The sequence below is a fragment of the Medicago sativa genome, chromosome 4, assembly GCF_051527215.1.
Source record: "Medicago sativa cultivar Bolivia chromosome 4, Bolivia_mono, whole genome shotgun sequence".
NCBI classification, from domain to species: domain Eukaryota; kingdom Viridiplantae; phylum Streptophyta; class Magnoliopsida; order Fabales; family Fabaceae; genus Medicago; species Medicago sativa.
In genome coordinates, this window is record NC_140752.1 from 8121411 (window position 1) to 8134824 (window position 13414).

At 32.4% G+C, this 13414-nt stretch overlaps 1 protein-coding gene across 1 annotated transcript; it reads right to left on the reverse strand.

Moving 5' to 3' along the window:
- Positions 1-3879: 3879 nt before the first annotated feature.
- LOC146925985 (uncharacterized) lies at positions 3880-5066 on the reverse strand. The gene has a single exon (XM_085708062.1). The coding sequence runs from the start codon at positions 5053-5055 to the stop codon at positions 4219-4221; it is 837 nt and encodes a 278-aa protein (XP_085564188.1). The 5' UTR covers positions 5056-5066; the 3' UTR covers positions 3880-4218.
- Positions 5067-13414: the final 8348 nt, after the last annotated feature.

Here is a 13414-nt window from a genome sequence, read left to right on the forward strand (position 1 = left end):
TAGTTTAATCCCTTTCTTAATTCATTGCTACCCGAGTAATATCGGCTTAAACTCTCTTAATTCACTCTTGCCATTCATGTTAAGATTGCCATGATTTTCATTTCAAGAATCGTTTGATGTTATGTGCATTGCCTAGATGTTGTTTTGGGTTATAAAGTTGTATAACGTTGAAAGAAAAGCTTCGGAATGCACCACGGACCCTGAACTGGGCCAACAGGCCAAAGCAAGTTGGCCAAGTCCAGAGAGCTGCGCTAATAGCTCAGCTGGGGCGTGGCTCATCCTGAGAATTTCGCTATTAGCGTAGATTTCGCTAATAGCGTAGCTCTTCGGGTCTGTGGTACCAAATTTCCAATTTTTGACCCAAAACTCATCCTAATGGTTCCTGCAATGCACCAAAACATCTAGCAACATATATATACATTTATAAACATCTTTCATGGCAAACTAACAAGTAATCAACAAGAATTTATCAAAAGTACATTAAGGTTCTAAACCTCTCATAAACATAAATCACTACTTTCTAGCATGAATTTACACAACCAAAGGTAGGTAAACTATCTATGGAACTCACCTAATCATGTTTTCTTGCTTTCCTTCAAGATCCAAGCTCAAACCCTAGCTTTTGCTTCAATCTTGATCCTTAGCTTTCTATCCAAACCATGCCTTAATACTTTCCTTTATGTGTTTCTTGCTTGCTAAGCTGCCTTAATCCATGCTTGATCATGATTTGGAAGAAGTTTGGATGATTATGATGGAGAGGGGAAGGCGCAAGTCTAGAGAGAAGGAGGAGAGAAATGTTTTGCCAAAACCTAGAGAGAGAAAGTGTTGGTAGAAATGAAGGAAAATGGCCCTTGTGGCCTTATATAGTCACTTGCGACGTTTTACCACTTTGCCCTTCACCTTAGTCGTGTTTACCTGACTTTGACACATAAGTCCACTCTTGACTAATATTTCATAAAATATCATCCGTCGTATTTAACATTCTTCACCATAATCACCGTCCTTGAATCTGAGTCCTCTGTTACATTTAACAGATAAAATTTCCATTAGCTGACGAGCTGGATATTACATCTCAAACAAGTAAAAGGTCTAGACCCTCAATTCTGATACCGAAAAGCAAAAGAAGTATTCTTTGTCTTTAGCCACTAATAATAAATACGTTTTTTTATTGTCTTGGATCTAATAAATCGTGTCTTCCTTATTGTTAAAAAGTCTATTATTCCTTTCTTTCCAAATTTCCCAAACATCAGAGAACCAAATTAGCTGCAAAAACGAACGCATAGATTTAGAGTTGCTTGCTGATTGACCAAACTGAATAAAATGATCAGATACTTGAATATGATTCACAGAAGAAGAACCAATCCCTTGACTAACTTGATGCCAAATAGTGCCGAAAAAATTACAACCAAAAATTAGATGGTGAACAGTTTCAATAGCACCACAGCTAGACACACAAAGCTGGGAACTATGAAAAACCTTTGTAGAAAGCTGGGCGAAGTAGACGCCAAGCAATTAACGACACATTCAAATGAACCTTCTTATCCCAAATTAAGACCGAAAAAATAGAACAATAGAACGATCATGATGTTCAATATTTGTCAAAAACTGATAATCGCCTCTAACAGAATAGCCTGAATAACATGATACGTCAACCTGCAAAGACACATTGAGAAGAAGACCACGACTCTCTGCTACCAACTCTTCTTCCCAAGAAAACAAGATCCTCCGCCATTTTCAAGCCTCTCTCCCCCTCACCCCAACATAAAGAAAACATGTTCGTCACCATTATCTAAGGAACATTGACAAATTTTTATGTACTGGTGTGAAGAAGTTGATATGATATTATTTCAAAAAATCATGACTATTTTACATATGAACGTTAATATAGTGCTTCTATTAAATATTTTTTTTAAGTAAAATAGCGTTAAATATTTGTGAAAGAAAATTTTTATGTACCAATAAAAGAAAATCGATGTGATAAAATTTTTAAAACTGGTTAATATTTTTAAAATATTAACTTTAATGTAGTGCTCTATTAATTTGTTATTTTATATATTAAACACCATCAAATATTTGTATCACACCATTTGCGGATTTTATTTTCTTATATCCGCAGATTTTTTATTTATTTATCTATATGATAGTTTTTTACAAGAAGGAATCATATTAAACTAATTAAATACAACAAGAGTAAAGATTAAATTTTATCACTTTCATTGCTCAAAAATAAAAATAATCACTTTCAATTTGCTTGAGGATCAATTTAACCGAGAATTATGTTCATTAGTGGCATGTTTTATCTCAATTTAGGAACCCAGATTGTAGTATGTGATCCCACTACTACGTTGATATTTTGTCAGGTATAAGTTATTCTGAAGTTAGTCAGAGCCAAATCATAAGTTGTATCTTGATGACACTCGGAAATTTTGATAGCAATCATCTTACCTTGTCTGGTTTGTTGTCTTCATTGAGAAGAACTTCATGAGTTCTCAATGTTCCAATCGTTCCATCCATTTCCATGATTTTGAGATCTTTGGATTGAGTTATGGCAATAACCATAGATCTTCAAGAGTTGGATTGAGCTATGGAACCATGGTACCTCTTCTTTCACAATAATACGTCTTCTTTTTTCGTCTCTTACACCGTGAAAACCAGCCAATTACCATATGACCTCCTGAAGAAGCTCAAAGTTTCTGGCAGAGATGGTTAATAGATTGGTGAGCGAAGAGAATACCAAATAAATAAATCTCGTGGAGTTTGGGAAGTCCCAAAAATTGAACATCATCATCTTCATCCAGTATAAAATCAAAGTAAGTAGAAATCCTAGGATAAGTGAGGTTGAGTTCTTCGAGCAAAGGAAAACAATTAGCTATAAAGAAGAGATCATCCTTGTGGATATAATTCTTTTTGTAAGAAGTGAGAGATGTCAAATTTTTCTGACCAAGCTTAGGTATTGCCAAGCCTAACTCGGCTCGGTCTATATACCGATATTACGCAGGAATCTTTGCCTCAAACAAAAGAATATATTTTAAGTCAACATAGTTGCCATATTTGGCTGAACTACCACTATCTTTCTGAGATTTACACTCGGTTTGTAGGTAAGGAAGGTAACCATATACCAAAGTACCTCTAGTCGAACCAACCGATCCACCACAACAATATTTTCATGATTGCAAGTAAAATAAGGAATGTCTGTATACAACATCCACAAAATGGTGTTGGTGGTACCATTAATGACCACAAAATCTGAGAGAGAACACCAAGCAAATCACTATTATTAATTTCAGATAATCATAGATAGGGAATCCACCCTACGGATGTGGAAGCACAACCACATCCTAGGACACCGTTAGTACTGCATCAACATTCTATACCAGAAATAAACAATTCACAATCAAAGAGAATGCTAGACTTAGTAAATATGTTAGTGTGAATAGGAAGAGATTGAAGTATTATTAAAGTGTCTCATTCGCCTGTAGTGAGGCATGTTCAGCTCTTCTCCATTGCAACTGCTACCTCTTCTTCACAATCTTTGGTTGCTAGTTTGTTACTGTTAATTTTCTCATCACAATCTTCATCACCAATGACATCATTCACAAATGCATTCAGATGAAGTCCAATTAAAATATACATCAAACATGATTATGTTTGTTACAGACTTGAATTTTTACTTTTTATGCTCTTCAAGCTTAAATAAATAAAAAATCGTATTATGCTTCCAACGTCTGGTCAATTGAAAACTATATAATAGTGAAAGTTATTCAATATTAATTATGAAACCATAACAAACAAAACTCAAAAGTTAGAAGCCAATAAATCAGTGGAAGTTTATATGTAGTGTTAAAAAAATTGTTTGAATTTATCTTTTGCTGCTAGAGAAAAAGAATGTCAACAGAAGATCTTTTAGGAGTCATACAACTTTCATTTATAAGCTTTCAAATGAAAACTTTACATCTCTTATATTTAAAGGGCTAGATTCATTACAAACGATGATTCAGCGTGGATGCATAAAAATGACGAATGTGTTTTCAACTTTAGTCAAGAAAACAAATATTCATTACAGAAGAAAACATTGCAGCCAGCAAAAGAAACAACTGGAAGTCGGATGAATCATTATGTCTAATAACTCAATACGAAAAAAAAAAAATCAAAATTTGAATCAAATTATAATTGAATTATTATTTGATCATAAAACTCCGACTATATCACTATGGAATATCATCCATGATATGCACCACACACACAATAGTCGTCGTCGTCGTCGTCGATATCAAGGAGAGGTGATGGAAGATCCTCAATGACTGTGACCTCCTGAAGAAGGTCACAGTTCTTGCAGAGATAGTTAATAGATTGTCGACCCATGAAATTACGAGATAAAGCAATCTTGCGGAGTTTGGGAAGGGCCAACAATTGATAATCATCTTCATCATCATCTTCATCAAGAAACCAAATAAACTGGGAATAACCCTTGTCTGTAAGGATGAGTTCTTCTAGTGAAGGGAAACAATTAGCAATGAAGAAGAGATCATTCTTGTTGATCTTCGAAGCAAATTGGTAACCAGTAAAAGATGTTAAATTTTTCATCTTTTTTGACAAAGCTTGCAACCCGTTTACAGGAACCGTGGCGGGGTGGTAGAGAGCTAGCGATCTGAGGTCAATAGGTAAAGTGGATATTTGAGTAAGAAGCTCATCAAGGTTACTTTCTCTGAGAGTGATGTTTAGGGATGTGATGTTAGGGAACCTTTGAAAGAGAGGATGAAGGGAAGGGATTGTTTGATCGGAAATTGCCACCGAGAATCGGAGACGGTTGGTTATGGACAGAAACTCTTTTGAGACAACCGAGAGGGACTCGAAACTGTCACGGAGAGAGACAGCAGAGAGGTTAGAAGATAGCCTCCCATATTCATCAATATTGCTGTAGAAGTTGTTGTCGCCGTCGTTGAGGAGTTTGAAGATACGCTCCCATAACTCCTCTGGTAAATAAGAACATGTTGCCGCCACTGCCCTCTTCTTTGCAATATTGGTTTTGGATGATCGTGATGCCGCCGTCGCCATTGATAAGGAATCGGGAATCAATTTCTCTAATTCATTCGCTCCCTCCACGCAAATATGTTATATATACATACAACAACATTTTAACCTAAAACCAAAGATGCTTATAAATCAATTCTAAAATTGGGCTCAGCAGCCCATGTCTGCCAATATTTGATAACACTCCTATTAGAGTAAGGGGTGTGAGTGATCCGCATAATAAAAATAACTCCAATTATTTTTGTTATACAAACTAGCAAAAAGATGTGTTTTTTGCTCTTTTTATTGCGCTAACGTTTGAAAATTATGAACACTCTTTTTTTTTTATTATGAAATTTTAATTTTGATTAAAAATATAAATATAAATGTTTGTTGTTTTCAAGTTATAACAAATCAAACTAAACATGATTATCTATTTCAATGATACCAACAATATAACAAAAAAATAATCTAATTTTTTTTAATGACACTAACAACAATCTTTATTATAGAAAACGTTGTTCAAGGGTATAATTGAGATAATGAAAAAGTAAGTATAAAAATATTTATCTAGTTTGTTACGCTTTTTAAATGATAAAGGAAAAAACTTGACATATATATACTCATATCATGTTTGTTACAATTTTATTTTAATATTTGAATTGACTCTTATCTATACGTTGTTCAAGGGTATAATTGAGATAATGAAAAAGTAAGTATAAAAATATTTATCTAGTTTGTTACGCTTTTTAAATGATAAAGGAAAAAAACTTGACATATATATACTCATATCATGTTTGTTACAATTTTATTTTAATATTTGAATTGACTCTTATCTATTTGTTACATGTGTTATTTGTATTGAAAATTGAGGGCATTTTTGAAAAGAGGAAAAGTTAGTCCAAAAAAGTTTTTTTTTTGTTGAAACAATCAGTCTAAAAGAGTTGAAATGAGTTATTTCCTTTATATATAGTATAGATAATTTATAGATAAACACAGAAACAAGAACTAATATAAGAAAAAAAGTACCTATATAAGAACTGTCAAAACTAAAATTCAATTCGTGACCAACATACAAATTAGTACATCCTAGTTTGGCAAGTCTTTTGACAAAACTTGACAAATAATAAAGGGTTAAATACGTTTTTCGTTCCAATAAATATATTTAATTTTGATCTTATTCCCTGAAAATTAAAATGAGATGTTTTCATCCACACAAATTTTTTTGGTTTGTTTTTGGTCCCTAATGGATATAATTTTAACATGTTTTTAACATTTTTTGAACATAATATGAATATATAAAAGTTGAACATAATAAGCAGATATAACATGGATACAATTTGAACATAAAACAGTTATAATCTTGACATTCATATGAACATAAAGTGATCATTAAGGACCAAAAACAAAATAATTGTTTTTGTGAGGATGAAAACATAAGTTTAATTTTTTTTTTTTGAAGGATTAAGTTTAATTTTTTAGAGACTAAAATCAAAATTCGCTATATTTATAAGGACGAAAAACTTATATAACCCAACAATAAATAAGCAATTTTTAAACTAACTTCATTCAAAAATAATACTTACTGAATTTCGACAGAACAACTTCTGTGTTTTCAACATTTTCAAAATCAGAATCAAGTTTATAAACATGTATCATGAGCAAGAATCTCAAAATGACATAATTAGATGTTTGTACAACACAAAATAAGTATATTTTTAGACTACCAATAGTTGCAAATACATCATCCATCGAATTAGTACATATTGTAAACCAATCAAAAGAGTGCCGGTAATAGATCTTTAACTCTGCTAGAAGCTTTCTATTTAATTGACCTTGAATCTGAAGAAAAAAAAATATAAGATGAAGGGATAAGTCACAAAGACTTAATGAGAAGATAACCACCATCAACTAGAAGGAAAACACACAAGGGCACACATATTTGTTTTTCTCAAATCAAATTTCAATTTACAAAGCTAGTAACGATGTAAAAATATAATTAATACATAATCAAGTGTACACATAAATTTTTTTAAATTTTTAAATTTATTGGATCGAATAAGACTAGTTCAAAGTTCCAATGTCGTAAAGAGGTCAAAACTAAATCAACAACTTTAAAGGAAATATAGAAACAAGTTATAAAATAAAAGGAATCAAAATAATTAACTTTAAAAAGAAAACATACAAATCAAACTTTAGTGAAAATGAATTACAATCAAAGAACTGAGAGACAACTCCATATCGTTGATAACTTTTTCCTCCCTAAGAGTGGTCCTTTTCCTTTGTTCATATTCTTGTGCAACTTGTTCCAAACCGCATGTAGCTTAACCATGAAACCTAAACTAAAGGAACGAATTAGGTTCATATCATTAACTAAATTCAATATATATAACGAAACCATTTTCAAAGGTTGAATTGTACCATAATTATTAGAAGTTAGAACCACTGTATATCTTCATGGAAGATTTGAAGTTTAGAAGCAGTATAACTCTATCGAAAGATGAATCAAACCACCGAAACATTCATGAATGACACTGTCTACCATCAATAATTAATAGCAAAGACCATCAATAACTTAGAGAAGAGGTGCTAAGTAAGCATATAAATGAATAATTTCTTATTTGAGCTTTATACAGAATAACTGAATATATAATTCAATGGGATGCTGCTCCAGATTCTGAGATGGCATTGGTGCTCTCTGCTGCTGTTAAACATTATTCTTATCCAAGGGCCATAATTAAAATGAAATCGAGAGTTACGATCTGATGATGGGGAACGACCTCAAAAACTGTAACGTACTCAAGTACTTGGGCGCATGGACTTCGCTTATCAAGACGCGTGCTTCACACACTGGGACACATGGAAAGTAAAACTAAATAAACGTCTCATCCATTCGTTTCAAGTCACATCTTTTATTGCCAACTAACCCCACTCATGAAGGGAATACCGCGAAGAGGTTGTGAGCGGAACGGTCAAGCATGGCACTTAGCAACAAACACCTTAAAGGCGCCGAGCAACAAACTTCACAAAGGCAGAGATCCTTCACGGATGACTAAATCCATTCTTGAAAAACAGTCTTCGCAAGGAATATGTTCTACACCGGCCTCTAGAAACAAGTCTATTACATCATATAGACAATAATGAACTTATGGGGCAACTTATTCGGACCGACTAGAAGCCCAACAACACGAGGCCCAATAAGCCAAGACCCGGGATAAACAAAGCTTAAAACGGTGGAGAAGCATGGTAAAACCCGGTGCGGATCACTATATAGGAGTACTCCCTGACTCTATCTCTACCGTCAACATCATCTCCAACGACACCTTAAGATGACGCCTCATTACACGGCAGGCGTTAGCATTCTTCGCATGTAACACCCTGATTTTCAAAGAGGGAGTTCATTTATTTCTTTTTTAAAACAACTCAAAACCTTGCGTGCGCTAAATGATTTTCAATTTTTTTCTCCGCGTGTAATTCATTTGTTTTGGGAGAATCATATTGATTTTCAATTTTTTTTTATGCCTCAACACTTATTTCGTTAGTTTTCAACCTATCTCGTATATTTTTTAGTGTTATGCTAGAAAGTTGTTCACAACAATTTAACATGATATATATCCGTTTGCTAGCAGTAATTTAAGATGATATTGGAAGGTGATATTTTTGCTTCATTATCAAATCCGAAGGCTGACTAAAGATGTCAACTAAGAAAGCATGTGTCAACTTAATGGGAATATAAATGTTCCAGCAATCACATGTAAAACTATCTTTATATCAGAAGTTTAAAAGTGAAATACTCTTTATTTATAGGTTTTATAAATTTGCAATCAAGAAGGAATTGAAAATGCACTGGATGTTTAAGGATTGTATCAATTAGAATATGAGATTGCCATGGAATTGACTGTAATTTGATAAATTTTTTAGGTTTAGCCAAGGATCAGTAGATACAAATTATAGCATATCATCAACAATAAAAAGAATGAATAAAGAAATTGTGTACCTTGAATTAGGTTGACGAAGGATAACTGTCAGAAGGAGAAGGATGAGAGGGATGACTACCCTCATTCCGTTTAGCACAGAATGTTCAGAAATAGTCAACAGTGTTTAATCGTCTGATGGGATGACGTTTAAATAGCTAAACGGCTGAGGGCAGAGACCTCTCATTGGGCTTAGCTAAATGGTCCAACCCATCACGGTCCATTTAGAAAAGAATAGCCCAATCAGACATATTCATCAACTAATTAGTGCTCATCACAATAGACCATAATTTATATTATAATATTAACTTATAATAATTGATTATTGTCAATCCATAATTGATTAATTAAATAATTAATCTAACATTCTCCCACTTGGATGACAATACTCAATTACTAAAAGAATATAAAATTTCACTTGTCATAAAGAATTTAACTTTTAAAATTATATGTATGGTCAAAGCACTAATCATTTAAAAGAGAAGTAAGCTTTAATGCTGCAGAAATTGAATCCGATAGGGAAAACAAATCATACAGATCAAAGACTCACTTTTCTAACAAATGATGAATTTATAGTGACACTTTGAATTGAAGAGAATGTGTCATTAAAGAATGGCCCAAGCATTTTAAAAATGCTATAACAAACTCCCACTAACCCAAAATATCATAGACTTAATCAAATCATTATGAGTTACAATACTCATTTATATAAATATAAGTCTGTGGTTAGTGGTTCTGCCAATGAGTTTTCAATTCCATAAAAGTCATATATAAGAATAGTAATTACTTATAGGGATAGCCTATAAAGAGAGAGTAATTACATTTAATCAAAATCGATAAATGCTCTTTGACATTCAATTAATCCAAGTTTTAGAAAAAATGTGACTATGAAAATTCATAAAGAAATAGGAAATTCAAGAATCTCCAAAATGGATTAACATAGACACTTAATTTAAAGAAAAAAAAACGAGATGTGGATTAATGTGGCCACTAAAATGTCAATACTGAACGAACATTTATGATTACGTCAGATTATAAGTACTACAAGAACACAATATCATACTCGATAGGAGTATTGATATTATACATTGTACTTATTATTTATGACCTCATAAAATGTGGAATGTTGGTAAAAGAGAAGCACAATATTTATTTGCATGCTAAGAGGTTATTGTGCATATTCCAACAAAATTGACTTTAGCATCTAATTATGATGCTTATTGAGATTAAAAGAATTTTAATATATATCTCAATATAATATAATGAGACAAAAGTTTAAAGTCTCTTAAAATATGCCATATTTTATAGTGTGCACAAGAGTATATGGCAATGACGAAAATTTTAAATTTCATGTATATAATATTGTGTACACATTTCTCTTGATCTCACGTATATACAAACAAGAGTGAGATTTCTCATTTGAGCTCGTAGTATATAGTGTGGTGTACACACTCCCACTAATCTCACATATATATAAACAAGATTAAGTGAGATTCTTATTAGTGATCACTGATATATATATAAATATTTTAATAATGTAATATTCAATAGTGGGATACTTGATTACTAGTGCAAGATTATCAACATAAGTGGTTATATAATTTTGACTAATAGAGTTTCATGAAATCAACCACATATTTTGCACATGAGTATAGCAGAATTATTAACACAAGTGGTAACTCAAGGATAATATGAAACCCCCATAAATACATATTTTATCAATGGCAGATATTATCAAGAATTGGGTTTCGTAGTTAACCACATATTCTGCATTTAGAATTAAGGATAATGTAAATTTTCAATTAAGAATTTTATAACACAAGATCTCCATTTCACAATTAAAATTCCAAAGAATTTTATAAATATAGTAATATAGTAACCTTTATATGACAGAGTATGATGATTATATAAAAGGTTTAGCATCATATGAGTGAGATGAGTCTCTATTATTATAAAATAGGATATGAGACTCTATTCACAATTTTAATAACTCACCCAAAGCTCAAATGCTACAATTATACTTCCACACATTTGAGAAAATATCAGGTTACACGCAGCGGAAATACACGAGACTTATATTTTATTATTGTTGAGGATATAAGAGAAAATAGTCATAAACTTCCATAAGCATTAAAGAAAAGCAATAATATAGAATATGTCAAAATATAGTAAAATGGTAAAATAAAATATCCCAAATATATCATTTATAATTATTTAGAATAGTGGTATAAATAAATTTTTCTCAACAGAGTTGTTAAGAATTTTAGGATTTTGACATATAATTGCTTTAACAAAATAAGTTTACAATAATATAAAAGGATATGGAAGTGTAATAATTTATGAGAATAATAATTTATGAGAAAAGACTATAATTAATATCCTCAATATAAGTCTCTACAATAATTTTATATTTAGAGTTATGAAACAAATAATTTGTTTATAAGATATGTTATACCCTAATTTTGGACCTAAAAATACTTGATCAATTCTTCTTTTCTGGCATTACAAGCCATTTGAACTGTCTCTGATCAATTGCATCTTTCTCTGCATGTTATTTCAATTTTATTTGCAAAATTCACATAGAAGGGCATTTTAGTCATTTCCCAGGTCAAAATTTCTCTCAGTCTTTCAAAATTTTGTTTGAAGTCCTTTCAAGGAGTTTGAATAAGTCTCTATTTCATTCTATGTCAAAATCCAGTCCAAAAACTGCATTTGAAGTCATTTTAAGTCAGTTTTGCCCCTAGGGGCATTTTGGTCTTTTCACATGTTAAAACCTTGTTTAAATCTTAAAAATTGTCTCTGAGTCTTTTAATTTCGCTCGTATAAGCTCTTGCTTTAATTCTCTGTTAAAAATCCAATTTTAAATTGCGTCTGAGTCATTTTTAGTCGTTTTAAGCCCTAGGGGCATTTTGGTCATTTCACGCGAAATTTCGGCAGAGAGAGGTTACTTTAAAGTACCTCATTTAGGCCATTGGTTCGTTTTAGTCCGTTTTGTGTTTTTTATTTGTTTCACTTTACGTTTAGTCAAGTTTACCAATTTTATTCCAATTTTATTAATTTTCCTTTTTAGTCCTCAAATTCTTAGTAATTGCGTTTTCGTCCCTCTATCTCATTTTTATTTCTTTTTTAAGTTTTTTATTCGAATTTTAGTCCTCCAAGTCAAGTTTTTTTTGTTTTAGTTTTTTTTAGTCAATTGCAAATTGGTCCTTTGATGTTTAGGAATTGCAGATCAGTCCCTCAAGGCCAAAAGTCCAGGTTTCAGTCCAAACAAGTCCAGAAACACGTGGCAGCTTGCCACTGGCTCACAAGTACACATGTCAGCTATAAATACAACACATCATCATCACAGAGCCACACATTCATTGCCAACTCACCAAAAAACAGTCACCATTCACTTCCACGCGCCCCACGCGCCACCCTAACAGAACCCTAACAAACTTTTCAGCCATTGAAACCACCGTAACAAACACCAAATCACACCAATTCTTCACAAATTCGAACCAGAACCATCACAAATTCACCAATTCATTGCCAAATACATGAAAATCAATACAAGTTTCCAAGAATCAAGATCAAAAGCTTGCAATTCATCAAAAATGTTTTCGGATTTAACAAACTCTCAGTGATTACTTGCGTAATCCTCATCATCGAGCTTGTTTCCCTGCAATTCAAGCACGGATTCATCGCTGGAGTGACGAACCATGTGATCACAGGGATAAAGGAAGAGAGAAGAAGGGAAATCGAAGCAAAATCAGACCAGTTCGAAGAAGAAGAAGATCAAACACCGATTTATTTCCGGTTTCGAAGCTTACCAGAGGAATCAGAAGCTCGCAAGGATCCACTTGTTCAAATCTCCAAGTAATTCAGGTAAAAACACAAAGAAACCTTCTCATATTCATCATCGAAGCTTTGTATTGAAAGATGAACGGTGAATCCAATTGAAAAGCTTGAAAAATTCGAACAAGTTGAAAACTGAAACCCTAAAACACAAAATCATGAAGATTCGCCGTTTACCTTTCAATTCAGAATGCAAATTCATCATTAACAAATCAAATTAGGGTTTCAGCTCCAAAAAGCTTCAGAAATCCGAAACGTTTCGAATTTGTGAGAGTTTGAGATTAAATCCGTTCGAATCAAGTGCAGTTCGAATCATTTCTAACGATTTTCCATCAAGAACAACAAGTTCAAATCATTTCGAACAATTTTCCGTCAAAGATATCAAAATCGAAGCAGTTCGAACAGTTTCTTTCAAGAAACATCAAGATCGAAGTGTTCCGAACATTTTTCTTCAAAAAAGATTAGAATCGAAACGTTTCACGCATCTTTCTGCGAAAAAATCACAAGTTCGAAACGGTTTGAACAACATCCTTCAAAAATCACAAGATCGAAACGTTCTGTGTCCGATCTATGCTAGTTTGTGGTTTAGTTCA